The sequence below is a fragment of the Dromaius novaehollandiae genome, chromosome W, assembly GCF_036370855.1.
Source record: "Dromaius novaehollandiae isolate bDroNov1 chromosome W, bDroNov1.hap1, whole genome shotgun sequence".
NCBI lineage: Eukaryota > Metazoa > Chordata > Aves > Casuariiformes > Dromaiidae > Dromaius > Dromaius novaehollandiae.
The window spans coordinates 2468352-2490391 of NC_088130.1; the positions used below are offsets into that span (position 1 = coordinate 2468352).

Here is a 22040-nt window from a genome sequence, read left to right on the forward strand (position 1 = left end):
ACCATTTTAGTACCAGAACTGATAGAATTGCAAAAACAAAAAAAGACACAAAAATCCCCCAAAGCAATTCAATGGTTTTCTGAAAAAAGGTTAATTAATTGGAAATTTTATTTCAATAATAAAACAACAACATATATATCTGCACAGCAGTTTGCGCAGAAGGGCACATAAAAGTGGACCAGCAGCTCTGCTCAGAAATGAAGAGGTCCACTTCGGTCATGGGTTGAGATTCACCTTCTGGAGCCTACAGATAAATGGAATAGAGTCAACAACATTAGGTAACATCCTTAATAATGATATTAGATCACAAACAAGGGCACACTAAGACAGTCACCAGAACAGCAATGCAGAACAGAGTATTAGATTTCAGAAGTTAAAGATAAACACAAAGATGTGGAATCCCTGCATTAGATATGAAAGTGAGCTAGATGTCATTTGTAAAATTTTTAATCTCATAAAAGCCACCCTTGACCACCTTCTTGATCCAATAGTTATACACTACTGCAACATGAACTGTATAAACATTCCATGAAAATCAAACTGAGTCTCCCCCACGTGATACCTGCCTTAAAGAAGGCCATTTATAGGACTAAAGGCATCTCTTGCCTGGAGAACTTCTGTATGGGCTAACAACAGTGACTGCTCAGAGTAATGGAAAAACATGTGCCACAGGTGTAGTTTTAAAGAACTTATAGTGCAGTTCTGGGGTTTCACAGTCAGACAAAATAGTATTTAAAGCACTAATTCACTCCAGAAGCTGTACCTTTGTAAACAAAAAGTAAATGCTTGCAATTTTAAGTGCCTTTTAAAAAATCCAATAACTCTTTAAGAACTCCATATTTGTATTACTAAAATATGAGTCAGTCAGCATATAATTGTGCGCGTATATTTTTTCCCTTTTTTGCATCCAGCAATTTGACGCATCTGTGAATCAAGCAAAACACTTCAGAGAGGAATAAAAAGGCACTTGTTTTTTAATCTAATGGTTTATAGAAAACCTTTGCCACATTAGTCCTATTTCTTTGGTATGTATTTTGGGTACTGACTATACCCTTTGATAAATCCAATCTTTAACCTATTTCTAACATGAAATGGCTAATGATAAGCAACAAAAATGGCCAACTAGGCAACTGATTTCCAAGAAACGTCAACTGGTATGGTGGCTCAGAAATAAACCTAAACAAAAATTGCTGGATGCAGAAAATAAAAGCACAAAATAAAAAGGCAAAAAAAAAAATCAAAACAAAAAACCCCAAAAGAACAGGCATAACATCAAACTGATGGAGGTTGTACTGCACCTTCTTCCTGCCTTTGGCTAATTTCTGGGCCATCTGCTTAGCATGGAATAAACAGAGATAGGAGAATGGTTAGAGAAGAAACAGGAATCTATACACTAATGCCAGGGCTCAGTCTATTAGCTGTTCTAGATTAGTCTCTGCTTGGATTCATTCCCCCCCCCCCCCCCTTTTCTTTTTGGCTTATGAAAGAAAGTTTCGCATTTAACAAAGTTCAAAAAAGTGAAAAGAAATCTGCACCAGGAGAGAACATGAAAGGATTTTTTCCCATTTAAACATTACTCTGAAGAAACAGCTTTCTCCTCCCCCCCCCCCAAGAGCCTCTCCCTCATTTACAGCAGTACAAATTGCAAATAACTCCTCTGAAGTAACGTGTAAGATGTGAGAGAAGAATCCCCCCCATTATTATTCCAACTCTCTCAGATCTAAAGAATTTATATTCAAATTGCTTAGTAGTCTCACACACACACACGCAATCTTAAAAAAAGATAACAGAAATATGTCAATTTTTTCTGGAAAAACAAAACAATAGAAGGATATCTGACTGAACCCTTCTGCCCCCAGCTCCCTCTCCTCCCATGCAAATGCACCCATGCATTTGGAGACCAGGTTTTCCTGTGACACCTTCATAAAGATATTTCTATATCATCACATTCTTCCAAGAATGGGGAAGAGAATATACTTCCTAAACACCTGAAATCATCTGCAATCGTGAAGCAGTATTACTATAACTGTTTGTAATTGCTTTATATCCAAAGATATTTCATCCTAAACCCAAGGGGAAGAAGAAAAAAAAAAAAACAAAAAAAACCAATTTATGGCCTGAATCTATGGACCAGTTTATTGAAGAAATGCAAGATTCACCATAATGGCAAATATCATTTTTACTTCCAACAGTAACATCTCCTCTTAACTAATTAACAGGTGTTCTGTGGGGGGCAAGAGTCTATTATGCCAGACTTTTGTTACACTAAGAATTTTTTTTATGGGCAAAGAGGAAGCACACATTATTATATATATTTATATATATTTTTTATATATATATATATATATATTTTAGAGAGAGAGAGACAGACAGACAAAAATTTACTGTTAGCATAATTGAAATCTTAACAGTTTAACCATTATTAGTTCAGATCTAATTATCACAGAAAAAGAAAGAACAATAATATGTTTAAAATTGTTATACACACACTCCTTAGTTTCTATCCCATCCCTGGTGTTGTTTCTCCTGCTCCTCTTGGTCCTAAGGTCGGTGGTTTCATTCTGGTGGTGGTTGTGGGGAGGTGTTACAGTGAGTTGTCAGTATCTGTAGCCCTTCACCAGGAGGAGTATGATGTTCGCGCTGATGGCTTCTTCTTTGCTCTAGGATCCACTTGGGGTCATTTTTATATGTTTGCTAACATGCTTTTACACCTTTGCTTTTTCTTCATTGGTCTGTATGGTGGTTTTTATATATGCTAGATACTATTTCTTTGTTCTCTTTGTTACCCTTAAAATGAGTTTTGTCTGGCTCCAGGTCTGCATTTCTTTAACTGGCCACAGGTGAGCTGTTTATAGCCTGTGCCCCATCACTTATTATCCCATGCCTGCACTCCTCTACACTGTATCCTGTCTCTCTACTCCTCAAGGCCTCTGTTATCATACCAGGACTGTATTTCTCTACACTACATCATTATGTTAGTCATAAAACCATGGTGGCACCATACAAAGATAAACAAAAGTAAATCAAATTAGCCATAGACAGCTAGTCAATTAGAGAAATTGCTGTCACAGCTAAACCAAGTAAAACAGCTGCAGGCAGGACAGGAAAAGTTCAGACAGAGCAAGCCTCACAAGCCTCAGTCTTGAGGCCTTGCAAACTCAGCACAAAGCTTATGGCTGTTACTAGCAATGGCAATACTGTATCACAGGGCTACAGGGTAACACTTTATCTATAAAGATTCATGACAAATTAGTACTAAGAAGAGCCAGAAACAGAAAGCCTGAATCATGGATGCACTGAATATTTTACATTCATGCTCACAACTGAAGTTTGCTGGTTTTACTTTAAACCACTCTAAAAGCAGCTGCTGAAACATTAGATTCTGCTTCTTATTTACAAATAAAAACAAACATTTTCACATCCTCTCTAATCACCCTTTTCAGATAGAGAAATATACTATAGCTTGCTATCACCAGGCTATTGCAAAAGCAATTGCAACTGGCCCATACTAAAGGCTCTTCATTACATTGACACTGATATTCAGAAATAACATATGTATTCTGAACAACAGCTGCTGCACACACTGGTGTTTTGTTTTGTTTTTTAAACTGTCAAGATAAGGAATTTTAACTGTTCCCAAAATCAAGTTCTTTTCCAGACAAAACTAGAAATTGTACAGAATCTCACAAAAAAAGAAAAGCACATGTCAAAAAGGGAAAGGAGAAAAGTCTCCTTGAGCTACAGCTCTACAATGCAGACGCTAGGCCAAAGGTGACTCAAAATACCCTATTATGCACTTTATTCAGAATTCTGCTTTCAAATTCAATGGGAGCAGCATCAGATAGCAGTTTTATTTCAGCTTCTTGGTGAATGATTTTTTAATATTTCATAAAACTAATGTAACAGTATGGAACAGCTATTCATGCTTAAGAAATAGTTAATGCAGCAAAGAAATGTCATGAAAGAAGCTGACATTTGTAACCATCTAACAAAGGAAAGTTACCCATGAAAACAACAGTCTATGCAAGAGGCATGATCAGACAAATCCTACTGCGCCATCAAGTAACTTTTGCTACTTTAAAATTAGAAGGTTCTTTCTATGCTCTTAGAACAAACCGAATCCAAGCACTTCATTTAAGGAGCAAGGCTCAAATCTGCTGATGAAAATAAAAACTCTAATTGCTACTTTACATACAAAGCCTAGCAATCATTCTGAACAGATCTACTTTAAGGCAGAAAGAATCTGCAATTTCCTAAATTGAACTTTCTGCATACACTCAGATCAACTGCCTATGCACAGATCACATTGGGCCTAACACTTTCAAATCTGGAACTACTGATATTAATGGAAAGCAGATATATCATCCCAAATTTTATAACAATTTGTTTTTTAAATCTATTCTAGCCCAACAAATGTTAACTTTTCTGCATTGGTTAAAAGTATTAAATGAATCCCATAGAAGTAAAACATGAAAAGATACTTCCTTCCATGCTATTTCAAAAATGATAGTGAGTGTGGCTGGAAAAAAACAAATGGAAAAGTACCTTTAAGTGAACTCAAGTCACTTGAGTTTAATGAATGCCTACAAAGCATTGCACCTGTTGTAACTTAGCCAGACTTCACAGAGAAAAGGGCCAGGGGAGTGGCAAACACCACAATCCTCTTTTCTAGCTTTAACAAAAAAGATACTCATTTAAAGAAAGTGTGGGAAATGATTATCCAAATTCTAAACAAATGCGTGGTCTGAAGTCAGTTCTATCTGCTATTGGGAAGCATTACTAGAGATCTTTGTCAAGAGGCTGGCCAACCTTGTAAGAAGAGCTTTAAACTAGGAACAACAGAGCAGGGTGTGACTGACCAATAACCCCTACAATGGGAGAAGGCTCAGAGGGTGAGGTGCCCCATGAAGCTCAGGAACAGTGTGGATGCAGCTCGTTAGTCCTTGCTGTTGTACAGAGCTGACTTTATCTCAACACAAGGGGGACCAGAGGGTGGCCTTTGTTTTAGATAAGCAGCCATATCTGTTAATTGGACCAGGTGTAAATGTTTCTTCCCAAGTTTATCAAAATAATGTGAATGTCTCCCTGAATTAGCCAGACCAGCATGAGGGAAGTGTATACGTGGCTCAGCCCAACACAGAGTATAAAACCTCAACAACTACCAAAGGAATTTTGAAGAGAGCAATGGGCTTGGGCTGGCTTCAACCCACGTATTCCTTCTTGGGGACACCCAGCATTGTGACGGTGAGCATATTATAGAGACCAGTAATGGCGATCACATTGGTACTGTGATTGAACTGTATAAGTGTATACACTTGTATTGTGATTTCGGTATATTGCTGGATCACTCTGCTAAATCAAAAACCCTGTACAACATCAAATACCTTCAAAGTAAACTTTTATATTAAACGTTGCACTCTCTGTGTGTGGAATATCTAAGAGAACCTGGTCAGAGAGTGCTGGCCTCTGACAATCTTGCATTACGTTTTCAGCTTCCACTGAAATAAGAAAACCACATTAAAAGTGTGGTACTATAACATCAAGAGTTTGACTTATATCTATGCTGACAGGATCTTGTAGGAAGTTCCACCTCAATTATGCTGCACTGCCTACAGGCAACATACATGAAGCCATCAGGAACACCTCCCCCTCTTTTTTTGGGGGGGGGGGGGGGGGAGGGGGGAAGGGGATTCTTCTCATGCCAAGTCTAGTGAGAAACAAGAATAACTACAGGCAATAGAGCTATTCATGTACAAAGGAAAAACTGGCTTATGATACCTAGGCACAAAGATTAGAGTCAAGTTTTAGCCTCTATTTTGATTTTGTCAGTCTGAAGGACTCCAAAGACTTAATCTATAAACGTTTTTTTAAGGTGAGAACTTGTTTTAGGTTCTAATCCTGCCCTTGCATTGATGCAGCAACACAGGAATGAGTACATATTACTTACTTACTTGGGTTTAATATCCCCTTTCCCCAATTTTGCCATCAGCAAACATGGCAAGTATTTTATTTGCCATAAACAAAGGCACACAACTAAAGCACTACAAGTGACCACATGCAGTGTCCTGTTAAATACAGGAAATAAAAAGCTGAATAAGAGATGCTATTTCCCCCACACACACCCCTGTCTTTCATCTCTGCTCTAGTAGGTACTACTTGCAACAACAGAAGGCTAAGAACATTTCATAGGCAAACATAATTATCATGCTGCAGGCTTTTATAGCTTGATTTTTCTTAAATTAAGAAAAAGCAATATTGTATGCCTATGGCTTAAACTAACAAAGAAAGAGATCAATCCCTTGTCCCATTAAAATCCATTCAGATAAGCCATACTTTTAATTACTGTTTCTTGGTTAGATTCCCACAAAGTTTAGCCTAGAAATTAGTAGTAAGATCTCTATTAAAAGCATTATGGATTCTTAATATCCACACATAACAAACAAGACTTTCATATTTCAATATGAAATATTTCATATTACCTCAGAAAATCCATACCCACTTTACCTGTCCTAGAAGAGTGAGCAGGGCACAACTGACTACACCAGGATTTTCACCTCTGACATCACTACTCTATCACATCCAGTATCATAGAATCTCCTCCAAAGCATTACTTCCTATTATCTAAATACACCCTGGGACAGCTATAAAACAACAAAATGAGAAGTGTGCTCCCACTCTTGCCAGAGATGTAAGGAGTTACAAAGTTATAGCTACACGTTTGTAAATAACATCATTAACAAAAAAAAAATGGAAACTGTTTTAAAGTAAATGTAAAACTGAAAGAGTAATCCTAAACAGCACTTCTCTCCCCTCCAATATACCACACCTAAAATTAAGAAGTGGAGAAAAAGCTGAAACAAACTGAAAAATATAAAATATGCTTTAAACTGGCTGGACAGAAAAGCTACACGTACTATTAGAAATTACTGTGATTAAAAATAATAGATAAGTAGACTTCTGGGCATTCACAGTGGTGGGCTTTTTGGGGGGCCTTTTTGACTCAGAAGGTAAACATGCACCTCATTTTTGGTTATTTCCATATCACTAAATTGTAACACCTAGAAAATGAATGCTCTTTGCCATCTTTGGCATTTGGAAAATAATATATTACATATCTGTGTATACACTTGTATTGATTTTGGTATATTGCTGGATCACTCTGCTAAATCAAAAATCCCATGTAACATCAAATACCTTCAAAGTAAACTTTTATATAAAACATTGCACTGTGTGTGGAATATCTTAAAAAAAAAAAAAAACTGGTCGGAGTACTGGACTCTGACAGAGGGAGAGAATGACCAACAGTCATGTGAGGAAGGGGTGGACCAGGCTGGCAAGCAAAGTGTGTGGGGTCATGTAAACAGCAGGGACCTTGTAATCAACAAAATAGGGCTAAAGTGGAGTCACCCCAAGTGTATGCACATAAATAAGGAAGTGCCTACAGGACAGCATTATGGGGAAAGCTCTCATGCCCTTTCTGGCAAATCGGTACAACTGGGTGCCTCTCTGAAGTGCCTGTACACTAATGCACGCAGCATGGGAAACAAACAGGGGGAATTGGAGGCATGTGTGCAGTTACAGAGCTATGATGTCATTGGGATCACAGCAATGTGGTGGGATAGCTTATACAACTGGAGCAATGACATGGATGGATATGGGCTCTTCAGGAAGGACAGGCCAGGAAGGTGAGGAGGGGCAGGTGCCCTTTATGTGAGAGAGCAGCTGGCATGCATGGAGTTCTGCTTAGGGACAGGTGAGAGGCCAGATGAGAGCTTATGGGTCAGGATTAGAGGGCAGACCAGCATGGGTGACATTGTGGTGGGTGTCTGCTATAGACCGCCTGATCAGGAAGAAGTAGTAGTAGAGTCCTTCTTCAGACAACTGGAAGAAGCCTCACCTTCGCATGCCCTAGTCCTCATGGGGGACTTGAACCACCCTGATATCTGCTGGAGGGACAACACAGCAGGGCACAAGGAATCCAGGAGGTTTCTGAAGTGCATTAACAGCAATTTCCTAACACAGGTGATCAAGGGGTCAACGAGGGGAGGCACTCTACTGGACCTCATACTAATAAACAAGGAAAGACTGGTGAGGGATAGCCTTGGCTTCAGTGACCATGAGATGGTGGAGGTGAGGATCCTGAGAGGAGGGAACGAGGCAAAGAGCAGGATCACAACCTTGGACTTCAGGAGAGCAGACTTTGGCCTCTTCAGGGACCTGCTTGGAAGAATCCCATGGGATACAGCCCTGGAGGGAAGAGAGGTCCAAGAGAGATGGTTGATTTTCAAGGATCACCTCCTCCAAGCTCAAGAATGGTCCACCCCAGCAAGCAGGAAATCAAGCAAAGGCAGCAGGAGACCTGCATGGATGAACAAGGAGCTCCTGGCAAAACTCAAACCTAAAAAGGAAGTGCACATGGGGTGGAAGCAGGGACAAGTGACCCAGGAAGAATATAGACACTGTCCGAGCATGCAGGGATGGGGTTAGGAAAGCCAAAGCCCACCCAGAGTTGAGTTTGGTGAGGGCCGTGAAGTGCAACGAGAAAGGCTTCTACAAGTACATCCGCAGCAAAAGGAAGACTAGGGAAAATGTGTGCCTACTGCTGAATGGGGCAGGGGCCTTGGTGACAAAGGACATGGAAAAGGCCAAGGCACTGAATGCCGCCTTTGCCTCAGTCTTTAGTGGTAAGACTGGCCTTCAGGAATCCCAGGCCTCTGAGACCAGAGGGGTCATCTGGAGCAAGGAGGACTTACCCTCAGTGGAGGAGGATCATGTTAGGGAACATTTAAATAAACTGGACATACACAAGTCCATGGGCCCTGATGGGATGCACCCACGAGTGCTGAGGGAGCTGGCTGATGTCATTGCGAGGCCACTCTCGATTATCTTTGAAAGGTCATGGCGATCAGGGGAGATTCCTGGGGACTGGACGAAAGCAAATCTCACCCCTATTCTCAAGGAGGAGGAACCAAGGAACCTCAGCTTGATCCCTGGGAAGCTGATGGTATGCAACCCGTTGGTCCAGCAGCTTCCCATCAGCGACCCCTCCACGCAGTTCCCAGGGCTCCCCGTGCAGTTTGGAGTGTAAGTCCTTGATTAAATCTGCTTTGTTTACCCCTCACAAACCTTGAGTGTCTCTCTATGCCAGTATCCATCCCTCCCTTTCCCGCCTTGTGGTCACACTGCGCCTGGCCATGGACCCCATTGATCCCGACTCTGACATGTAGACTGACTTCCTGGCTTGACCTTGGACCTGCCTCACGACCACGATGATCCGGACTCTTGGTTGAACCTAATCACAATCTCTGGGTCTGCCCTGCTCACCTCACTTGCGTACTGGAGACTGGGCCCTTACTGGTGAGGCCCCTGCCCTGCTTGCCATGTTATCCCTCTTGGCTCCTGGCTGCCTGTCCCTGGGGGTGCAGCTGGCCCTCACTGCTCACTGACTAGTCAGCGTGGATTTATGATGGGGAAATTGTGCTTAACCAACCTGATAGCTTTCTACAGTAAGATGACTGGCTTGGTGGATGAGGGGAGAGCAGTGGCTGTTGTTTACCTTGACTTCAGTGAGGCTTTAGACAGCATCTCCCATAACGTCTTCATAGATGAACTGATGAAGTATGGGCTAGATAAGTGGACAGTGAGGTGGATTGAGAACTGGCTGAATGGCAGAGCTCAGAGGGTTGTGATCAGTGGCGCAAAGTCCAGCTGGAGGCCAGTCACTAGTGGTGTCCCCCAGGGGTTGATACTGGGTCCAGTCTTGTTCAACTTATTCCTCAGTGACCTGGATGACGGGACAGAGTGCACCCTCAGCAAGTTTGCTGATGATACAAGACTGGGAGGAGTGGCTGAGACACCAGAGGGCTGTGCTGCCACTCAGAGGGACCTGGACAGGCTGGAGAGATGGGCGGAGAGGAACCTCATGGAGTTCCACAAAGGCAAGTGCAGGGTCCTGCACCTAGGGAGGAATAACCCCATGCACCAGTACAGGCTGGGGGTTGACCTGCTGGAAAGCAGCTCTGCGGAGAAGGACCTGGGGGTGCTGGTGGACAACAAGTTGACCATGAGCCAGCAATGTGCCCTTGTGGCCAAGAAGGCCAATGGTATCCTGGGCTGCGTTAGGAAGACCATTGCCAGCAGGTCGAGGGAGGTGATCCTTCCCCTCTCCTCAGCCCTGGTGAGGCCACACCTGGAGTGCTGTGTCCAGTTCTCTGTGCCTCAGTACAAGAAAGAAATGGACTCACTGGAGTGAGTCCAGCAAAGGGCCACAAAGATGATTAAGGGACTGGAGCACCTCCTATACGAGGAGAGGCTGAGAGAGCTGGGCCTGTTCAGCCTGGAGAAGAGAAGGCTCCGGGGGGAACTTATCCATGTGTATAAATACCTGATGGGGGGGTGTAAAGAAGATGGGGCCAGACTCTTCTCAGTGGTGCCCAGTGACAGGACAAGAGGCAATGGGCACAAACTGAAATACAGGAAGTTCCATCTGAACATAAGAAAACCCTTTTTTTCTGTGAGGGTGTTTGAACATTGGAACAGGAAAGGTTGTGGAGTCTCCATCCTTGGAGAAATTCAAAACCCAACTGGATACAGCCCAGGACGACCTGCTCTAGCTGACCCTGCTTGAGCAGCAGGGTTGGACCAGATGATCTCCAGAGGTCCCTTCTAACCCCAACTATTCTGACTCTGGGATTAATAAACAGAAAAGTAACGCTTCCAATTGCAAGAACCTAAAGTGACATGTTGATTTAATGAGTTATGTGCACAGAGAATGCCACTGCCCTGCTTTTTAATCTTCCTAATTTCAGGTATTTGGGTTTTTAAAAGTTTAGTCTTAATTCATAACCTTTGCTATCTTCTTTTAATCAGACAGAAGTTTTTCATATATAACACCTTACAGTGCTAAATCCCATGTGCTCTGTAAAAAAAAAAAAAAAAAAAAAAAAAAAAAAAAAGTAGGACACAAACATCAGCAGCATTTTGCCAGGAACATTTTACAATTCTGAGTTAAGTGCTGTCTTGAGCAGTGATGCATCCAGCAGCCAGAGTTCTGTTACATCATCTATCATAATGAAGTTATCACTAAATAAGGTTGGCTTTCATGGCAATAGCCAACAAAAATATCAAACCCCTTCCCCCCGAAAAACAAAATAACTGGAGACCCTAAGGCCCAGGGCTGTGTAAGTAAGTTTCTTGATTTTCACCTAGAAGCAGAAAAGGAGCAATTGTCAAAGAAGTGCGTAGTGGTAATACATGCCCTGCAGTCCATTCCAGTAAAGAAGTGATCTTCTGAAATTCACTCATGGCTTCAGAAATTCCTACGCACATGCTAGGGTCTTACCAAGTCAAAAATGCAATTACACGGACCTCAACTCCAAAACAAATTTGCTACAACCAGGTATGTGCATGCCTACTCATTTATTTGAGGCGTACAATGTAGAAGTTTAATGTGTGAAGTGAGCCAAGTAGATTTCTTCAGGACTATACTGTGGTGAGGCACATTGCCTTGGTATATGCTGTATTTTGTTAATAAAATTGTAAGAAATACATTTAACGTGTCAGACTCATCTCTCCGCTACCTCCCAAAGCCCAGTCTTTTCTGCACCAATACATCTTTGTCCCAATCTTATTTACCTCCCTCCTTTAAATCTTTTTCTATTAATGTTCTCCTTCATAGACTTCTTATCCTGGACCCAAACTCCCTACTCAGCCAGGCCCAAGCTCACGAGCCTCCTAACTCCTACCATCAGTTTTCTATCCTATTCTTTCCTTTCAACTTCCAGTCACATTTCCCTCCCAGATCCAGTCTCAAAGTCCTTATTTTCTTTCATTCTTCAACCTAGCTTTTGTCCCCTCTGAATTCAAGTCAGACAACATCTCTACCATGCAGTCCAAGTGTCAGGAAAGAAGACATGGGGGCCACTGAGCACAGAAGAGAGCCTTACTTACTCTCTGTTTCAGTGGCAGACCTGGGTACCCAGAGTAGGTAAGGGGCAGCAACTACAGGGGAAAATCTCAGTCCATCCCTGTAGCTTTCGGAAGAACCACTCTACAAATAGTGCACACAGTCTGGTCAACGCTATGAGCTGTCAAGGCTTGAGCAAGTTCAGCAAGTATGTCCTCTTTAAAAAAAAGTACTAAAACCACACACACCAACCACTGTTATTAGGCTTATTACTTGTCTAAATTTGAGCAAGCTGCTACAGAGATATCAAAAGACGCAAGGCTACTTCTTTGCTAAACACTGCCTGCTCCAAAATGCTAGAGTGCTAATGATTTTCAAAAACAAGGCTAGCAGAATTTATTCATGTATTTGAACATGGACAAAATGACAACTTCTGGAAAATTATGAATGGCTCTAGCTGGAGCTTCCCTCTAAAAGGTCACTGCACAGACTGAATCAGGCACCTAGCATGGAAAATATGTCAAGGAATAACAACAGGAAGCATCAGGCAGCCTTAATAGTGCTACCAGCCCTGCTAATAATATGCTCTTTACCTTCCTCGCTCTTTTACACAGTTGTACACATACAGTCTGAATTCTGTGCAGTTTACTTTACAAGGACACATAGATACTGAACTAATGAAAACTAATAACATTTTTTCATATCGGATTTTGTTGAATAGGTGAATTATCAGAAGCTAGATGATTAACACTACATAGCTGGGGGGGATGCATCTTAAGATTGCAGTATCTTCTACAACAGCACAATAATTCACCCACACACCTTAATGTCAGTTAACAACATAGTCCAGCCCTGGGATGATTCTGCATTTTCTGGAATGATACAGCAGACAAATGCCTATCACTGGTCACCACCTACATGGAAATTAGGGGGCATTTTTGTTTTTAAAACAAGGGTAATGAATACATCAGACACCAGACAAAACACTACTTTCTCCAGATTAACTCTTTACCGTCATAGGCCTTTTCTTACCAGCTAATAACTACTATGAGGTGAGGCAACACTATACATAAGATGGTCAAAAATAACTGCAGGCATTACCACTGTAGAACTATCATCCAATGCCAAACTAGAAGCAGCTGCAATATTAGCTTTCCTCAAACTTGTTTTCTCACAACTTAAAGGTAATATATAACAGACCACCATTCATTATAGATTTTGGCTCACAGAATAGAGCATGAGTTGTATCGTACAGAATTAGAATTATCTGGTACTTTTTTCTTCTCACCCTTGTTCCAAAAGCAGCATTAAAAAAGTGGTTTATCTTGCAGAAAGAAAGATTAGGCACTTAATGTTTCTGAAATCACAGATAACCCAACATGAGAAGACTTAAATATACAAGAAGTTCACATCTGCAGTTTTAAAACACCAACTTGAGAAGCAGCAAGAGTCATCCCTCACCTTGATTCTGCTGACAGCCTCTTGTGCCTGCATCATTCTCACATTCTTGGAGGGAGTTTTGTCAGAAAGGAGTTGAGTGGAGCCAAGGTAATTGGCAGCAAAAATGATTCCATCAATTAAGTCTTCAGGATCACAAGGTCCAGGAACTACAAAAACACAGGGGAAAAAAAAATCACATTAAACCACGGTAAGAAAACAGTACTCTAACTACTTGAGCCTGTACCTGAGAGCTATAAATGCTCCTCTGAACTACTTCACTTTAGCATGATGGCACAACAACCAATACTTTCAATCAAGGCATACAAAACACTAAGCATGTGTTCTCAACATCTCTCCAGCAGAAACTATTTGCTAATTCAACCTCTCACAATAGTTCATTCCCCTATGAGGCAGGGTTCACTCTAGAGCAAAATAACCTCTATGTATTTTTGCTCTTACAAAGAAACAGGAATACTTAAATTGTTCTCTCACCACTACCAATAGCCTTGTAATCCTGACTAAGATAAACACATTACTGTTTAGATATGGTCACAAATATAAAGAGGGCTGGAAAGGGTGCCAACTTGCTCATTTGAATATTAGCCATAACTATTATAACAGTGGAATCTCCTCAAGAGTACTTTACAATCATGACACTCCCCCCCCCCCCCCCCCATAGAGGAGTTCAATATTATTAAGTCACAATTAAGGAAAGTAGTTTTAGGTCATGCTTCCTTACACAAAATCACGCTTGGTCCCAACATGGGCATTGTGTGTGTGGGGAAATTAAACAAAAAGATTTTGATGCTAAATATACAGAGCAAGGGCTCGTGTTGCAAAAAGCTACTTAGTCCTGCAAGATACTTAATGACTTCAACTCCCATCAACTTCTGTGTAAAGTTAAAGGGCAGTGAGGTATATATCACCTCAAAAGTTAAGTCTTTACAGAGCAACATGTATATTCTGCAGGTTTTCAGGTGTTTGGGGATTAAACCTACAGAAGACTGGACTTTTATCTCTAAATATTAAAATTCTCATGATCTGAGAAAAAAGGAAGGTTTATGCAAGAAGCTTCTTGTTTTGCTACAAGTAAGAAAAAAAATCTTTGTTCAAGGCCAGTGAAAATGTACAGATAATCATCATTTGAGAGAATACTATTGGTAAAATTGTATATATTTTATCAAAAGTATAAACTGTTTTTGCTCTCCATTTTGCTAGGAACAAAAAACTGATGCTTTTAGAACAGAGTTTTTAATCGACTCAAGGATTAGCCCAAGATTTAAGAGGTGATAAGGCCTAAAGTTGAACATAATGCAAAAAATGCCGATTTTGTACTAATTCACCAAAGAAGAGATTAACAAGCACTGAGAATGACTATGAATAACTTAATCCCCCAAAGTCATTATTAAGTTAAAAAAAAATAGTAGCTGGAGCTAAATCTTAATCACACTCATAACATACACTCAGATATGAGTACATACACAAACTTTATCATGAAGCTTTCCCACTTTATGGTTTTTTTAGAGATGAAAGTTTATGACTAATGATTTTGAGGTACCTTGAGTGTGCTAAATCTGTTCAAATACTACATATCTGGCCACCCAAAAAATGAAGGTAATTATGATCACTAGTCACTTTCAAGAATGAAACACAAATTAATAGAATTTTTCCCTTAGTGGGACTTTTATACTGTTAGGGCTGCAGGCCGCTGACTAGGCCCTGGCCCGAGGTTCAGCTAACTGAACAGGACTGGCAAACTACTGGACATGACAGGAGAAATTGTTGGACGTGACAGACAACAGAGGGAGAAGCTGGCAGAAGTTACAGGCAGTGCTGTGAGGGATGGCTGGATTTCACAGATGGTTTTGGGGGAGCTATGTGAGAGATGACCAGACTTCACAGACACCTGACAGGGAGCATTGGGGGCCTTTTGGGGAGTGGAACCTTGCAAGGCCACCAGTGCCTGGGCAACCACATGAGTGATAGCATATCAGGCCAACAGTGCCTAGAGACCGGTATTAGAAATACCAAATTTGGGTACGGACATAGCAAAACTGGGACCAGTGGGGAAGAAGTAATTAGGGGTGGGTTGTTTATTTGGGAGGAGACTAGGGCAGAGAAAGGGAGGTACAAGGGTGGCAAAAAGGAGGGCCAAGAAATGGGAAAATGGAGGCAAATCATGTGATCAGTGCTGTTCGTGGGTCCCTGCTGGGCAACCCTGCACTTAATCACTGCAGCCTAAATCAGGACAATAAACCAAACCTGTTGTTCTGACCATGCCACACATGTCAAACCTGCTTCCACGGTCAGGAGGACTGGGGGGTGCTTTACTTGGCTAGCAGGGGAACACCCAGATGGGACAGATCGAGCATCCTGATATCACCGTGTTGGTGCCTGTTCCAGGCCTGATGGCATTGGCATCTTACCAACCCCTTCCTGACACATAGCATCTAGAAGTGCTGCATATTTGCATATTATTTCAAGGCTCAAGCCTTGGCTCTATACGTCTATATACATAAAGGCCTTATCGCCACTTCAATTACCAAACTCTTTATAGTATAGTTCTTGATCAAAACACAAAATCTTAAACGTAGGGTGAAAGGGGTAAAGATAAGACAGGAAGCATATTCAAAAGGGAAAAGGAATGTGTTTTATTTTCATGAGATGTGAACACACCTGCAGAACAACAGTATTGTTCTTCACAAGCCCCCTTCCATGCATTATGTCAGAGTTATCTGTTGAATAAAAGTGTAGTGCAGGTGTTTGAAAGTTTTTCCTCAAACTATCAATTCCCTGCATAAAAATAGAGTTCAGTGTTTTAAGCAACTACCCACTGGACCAATATCAATATCTCAGAATGCTAAGAGGGTTTTTTTGGTTTTTTTTTTTTTTTTTGGGGGGGGGGGGGCGCAGGGCACTTTAAGATGGTCCTTCAAAGAAAGGGCTGCCTACTGTAGATAAATTTTAAATCTGAGACAGATCCTTCATTGGTTTAAATTTCCAAACCTCAGCTAGTTTCAAAGCAATCTGTGTAATTGACACCAGTACATCTGGTCACAGGTTCTAAAATATACAACATACACTTTAAAGACTAAACCAATGATAAATTTTACAGTCTAAAGACAATGATCATATAACCTTTTATATACAGTGCACTGTAAAGCAATCAAGGAATTCCAAGACATTCCAACTGAAATATGACATCAGCTTCCATTTTTGCCATTTTATAAAGCATATGGCTCAATTGCTTTCAGGGCAAAGTAGCAAAAGAAACTTAGAATTTTCAGTTTCTATCATGCTATTATAACCAAATACATCTAATTGCATTTTATGGCATGCAATCTTTATGAGTACACAGAACTGAGTATTAGCTCAAATAGTGTGTGAACCTTTCCCCCCCCCCCCCCCATAAGATTAGCACTAGTAGAAGTGCAACATTGAGACAGGAAATGTTATTTAATGAGAGGACAAGTACCTGAAAAGCAGTGCAAGTTTCTTCCTACTTGCCTGTCAATTAAATCTCAATTTTGTGGAGATCATTATGATCATTTTGTCTAACCTCTATTCCTTATCAGAGAACAAATCACTCTCCACACACACATCCACATGTATTATGAATTCCATGATTTTTTTTTAATCTGCACTTTAAGTGATATTGATAACAACCAAATAGAACTGGAGCACAAGCCATCAATAAAATATTACGAAATAAGAGATATTTTTCTCAACTTCTTTCTCAACTCCTACTAGTGTTTTTTTAATTCAAGTTCCAGATTGGACCCAGCTTAACCTAAATCATTTCACCCAACCCTAGCAAGTTTTCTATTGTGCACATAAAATTCTATACATTATAAACATTAGAATTCTTCATATAATGAAAAAATATTCAAGTTATGAAATATATCTTACCTTCAACATATGTTGGGAATGAAGCCAAGCTTCTTCTGGACTGTAATCAAGACAAACAGGATTTCAAACAGAACAAAGTATGCTTAAATATACATTAAAAAATCCTCCATAAAAATGAAATCACAGTGATAGTTATTAACAAAAGAAGATGACAGTTTATTAGGAAAATATTTAATGTTTTCAAACTCTGACCAATTATTAGAGGGTTATTATCCCTAAGTATAGTATATTCCATTAACATGTTTATCAATCAGGCAACATGCTACATTCAGTTTCCAATTAGTTCTTGGTGTTTGGCAGCATGCTTCCTGACTACTAATTAGTGCTGTGCTCTCTTTAACAAACAGGAATGCAGAAAAATACATCCTCTCTCAAATCTACTGACTTCCCAAGTAAAAACAAATACATATAGAGATATTTAAAATGGACCAATAATGTTTTTATTCATGACAAAAAGCATTGATCCAGTCAATTAATTATGAACCAAATTTTATTACTTATTAGGATTATTCTTAGATGTGTTCCCCATGTTAGTACAGCCTACATACAACCTTCCAAATTTGGACAGGCTACATAGCAACCTATATCCTCTGGGGTAAATTCATTTAATAACATTCCTACACCAATTATGTTTGTGCTGTAACAAGCACAAAAGCACATATGTGCCTGATTAGATAACAGAAATTGCAAGCAAGGCATTTAGTCTTTGACTTTTTTTTACTTAATTAAACAAGCAAGTAAAGTCTCAGTTTCATAAGAGGTGAACTAATGAAAAAAAAAATCTGTCCTACATTTGTAAACACACAGACTAAAATAATACCTCATTTCCAGTTGTAACTTTCTATGAAAGGCTCTGTGGTGACAATATAACCATCTGGAAATGATAACTTCAGTGAGACTCACCATTTTGTTACATTCAACAATATATCTTTATGGGAAAATTTATTAAAGACAACTTTGTGTGTCAAAACATATGGTAATAGGTATAATGAAGCATATGCTTCATTGGATTTTGGATAAGCCAAGCATTAAAAAATGTTGATGAACCTGAACCTCATTCTACAATGGATTAAATTGGGATCAACTCCTCAATACAGTTATATTAAAACAAGATCCACGTATAATCAGGATAAAGCCCAGTGTCTCAGACGTGGTTCAGTTGCATTTACACATTCACATATATACTAAGTTGTTTTTCTTTATGGTAGGTAGCTGAACAGGTTCTGTACATTCATGACAAAAAATAAATCACTCAGGAAGGTGCATACTTATGTGACAGGTAAATGACTAATCCAGTGAGTCTTTTCCATTTATTATTAGAAGGATGTGAGAAATAAGTAATATTTTTCAACCTACTACACTGGCCTCACTATAAAATGGCAGAAAAACAAAAGGTGCATGAAACAGAAAACAGAGCCTAGACAACCCTTAATATACTTGGCCTTTCCTCATGAAAATGACTGAGTTGTACAGCAAAACCAAGAAAGCTCTTCTCAGAGAAGATACCGACAGAAAGTTGTGACTAAGTAATGACCTCCTGCTGTCAAAGTGCTTAAGGGAAATCAAGTGCTGAGAGGACACAAGCATTTGTTTTCAAATTAGGAGTGGCTGCTCTGTGGCTATTCTATCTGTTGTGATGACTTTATTTTTACTGCACCAGCTATACAGACTTCAATAACTGCATGTAATTGCTGCTAATGTGGTGCTAGCAGAGATTCAACTAGCTGGATTCTGACAAGCCTAGAGAACAAAACAACTCTACACTTCAGAAAAATCAGAGGCAGCTTATCCACATATGTATCCTTTTCAAAGCATATATATAAATTTTTTTAAACAGACTCAAGGCCTAAACCAAAGTTTACCTATCTAATTACAGGTTTGACAACTATTCAGCAATCTGACTAGCTGATAAAACTTCCTTTCAGGATAAAGCTGTATAAGCTAACATCAAATTAATGCTTTAATTTCAAAAGCTCTACACGGACAAAATTTTGTTATTTATTACCCATGTCAAGAGATGCTCTGATAAAACTATAATAATAACAAGGTATCAGATAATGTTAGTGAAAAAAGGAATTTGATAATTTTTAATTTTACATATCCATGAGTAATGAGAAATATAGGTCGTTAATGTTGGATATTTGTCCATCAAACTGAACACTGTAAAATTTATATTTTAAATAAAGATTTTGTTAAGACCTAAAAGTGTTTTCCCAAAAATGATGAGGCTGCTTTGTCATTGTTATTTTTGTAAGGGAGGTACTAAAGTATGCAGTGTTGTTTATTTGGGTGAAAAAAAAACAAACAACACCACACACAGCAACACATACGATTCTGAAATTATTCTGAAAGTTTATTACTTCTAACACTGTATGTGATCATATATTGAAAACTAAAATGGGTAGCATTTTTTCTTTGAATAAGTTTAATAATGTCTAACAACTGTCAGCCATTAGAGTGTTTACAAAGCAACTACATCTGTAAACTGATGAAAGCCAGAAGCTTTAACAAGCTAAGACTATTGCAGATGAAAACATGACACAATCCAATACTGTTGAAGGCTTCAGTACAGGATAAATTAACGACAAAATTCTGAAGTCTTCTGAAAGCTTCCATCACCTTCTAAATGCAAGCACACATTTAAACAAATATGTACAGGTTACAGGCTTTTTTCCACCAGATGATAAAGAAAAAAATGAATAGACTAATTGTTGTTTTATTTTCAACCAATATTTCTGGTTATGGAAGATCAGCTTCTTCATTTGTAGAAGATAACTTGTACTTAGCTATCAGCTAACAACATGATATCTATCAGCAACTGTGCCTAATTGCTTACCGATCTCTGTTAACAAATCTAATATTAAAGTTTTAAAAAAAGAAAAAAGACATTTTTTCATCTTCTATCAGTGGAACTATTGCAGTGTGGAAAGCTGCCAGGTACAGGCCCCTACAAAAAAAAAAAAAAAAAAAAAAAAAAAAAAAAGGCTATTGACAAATCACTTCGATGTTCCTATGGGTCAGTTTGCCCAACAATAAAATAGTAGGCAGCATTAAATTACTACCTACTTATTTGTAAGGGCCTATTCACCTGGCTGAGAAATGTTATTTTCTTTAGGGCAAGATATTCTGCAGAGAAAAGGAAAAGGGCTACCTCCTCTTGTCTCTAATACAGAGGTGACATTGGTGGCTGTTCCTCAGTAAATCATTACCCCTTAGCCTGTTAAAGAAGTGCTGTGGCAGCCAAACACAGATTAAGGAATGCCACCACAAACAGTCTTACAGTATGTTATGGATTCAGTCAGACGGGCAAGCAAGAAAATTTCAAACCAGCTTTTTCTTTTTGTTGCTGTTTTTGTACGAGAGAGGGGATTGCACATGTACAAAGAGGTAAAGAAAATAGAAAGGCATAAATAATAAAGACAGGACTGTGGCTTTTAAAAAGATGATTGCACTACCTCTTTATTAGTGGAGGGCTCTGCTGTACTGCAGACATCCTGATGATGTTGCCTACTTGATTCAGCACCCCGGAGTGAAGAGGAATCAGGAGATAGAGACTAGATATGGTAAGAAAATAAAATTAAATAATTTGAGTGACCAATGTAGAAATATCTCTCATTTTAATTTGGCAGTGGGAATAAGAAATGAGAAAAAACAAAACCAGGACAAACATTTTCTGAATTGTTATAGCCTTTCCTTTTTATTGCAATGATCACACACACAGTCTAGTGTGATATTGAGACTTATCTAAACACCTAAATCTTTACGGAAAACTTTTTCATTGTCAATAATCTATTAAATTAAGCAGGTTGAAACATTAATAGCTGCCCTCAGTGGTAAACACCACTCACCCAAAAAGTGTGACACAAAACCTTATCTTGTGTGGCAGAAAGACGACTTGCACTTTTTGTCAGCCATTCAATTAAGTTGCAGTTACAGTACCTTCACTTGCACAAGTGCACCACATACTGCAATGCAGGCGAATTATCCTATGGGTTAACTGAACGTTGCAAACAATTTGTCCTAACATTCTAGAAAGGAAAAAAAGGACAAAGCCATCAAGATGGAAGTAAATTGTGATGACAGATCAGTGAAGTGACCATGATCAGAAAACAGGGATTCAGCTAAAGTTTATTTTTCTTAATTGACAAGTAGGGGGCAGCTCAAACTGTGACTTTTCCCTTTAACAAGTACAAAGTCTATCAGGTATGATTTGCCTAAAGTTTTAGACTAATCCAAGCAGAGGTAGGCCACAGAAGTTGTCCATAAATGTTTTCCCATGGACTTAAATAACTTTTATAAATATACTGAGTAATACCTAGATGTACCAATTAAGATCTATGCTTCCTCATTCTAGACATTGCATAAACAGAAACTATTTCTGTTTCATACTGTGATCTTAGTATTTCACATATTCTCTACAACAGATTTTCCCATTTTTCTCCCTTCAGTGTAGATTAAATCTTAAGGGAGAAACACTTTCAGATCATTTTCCCAACTCATTCACTGTCATCTATCTACTCTCAGGTAAAATTATAAAACCTCCATCAGACATCACATACTTGGGATTTTAGTGCAAATATGATACAAAAAATACAGTGTGTCAAATTAATGAAGGAGACTAATGAAATCATTTAAGATGTAAGAGAATACAAAGCTTTGACGCATCAAACATTTCAAAATCAGATCTTTAGGAGGTACTCGCAAGACAAGGCAGTGCAAGATGTCACAATGTGAACCCTCAAAGGAAGCTTTAGTATTCAGTTATGCATGCTGGTTTTTTTAGCCC

General features: G+C 39.3%; 1 protein-coding gene across 1 annotated transcript; it reads right to left on the reverse strand.

Annotated features, from left to right (window-relative positions):
* Positions 1–99: 99 nt before the first annotated feature.
* Positions 100–21033, reverse strand: LOC135324351 (amyloid-beta A4 precursor protein-binding family A member 1-like). The gene is made up of 5 exons (XM_064500401.1): positions 21019–21033; positions 20710–20808; positions 17255–17294; positions 13367–13512; positions 100–244 (listed from the first exon to the last, which is right to left on the reverse strand). Exons 1-5 carry the CDS (start codon positions 21031–21033, stop codon positions 113–115), a joined length of 432 nt encoding a protein of 143 aa, XP_064356471.1. The 3' UTR covers positions 100–112.
* Positions 21034–22040: the final 1007 nt, after the last annotated feature.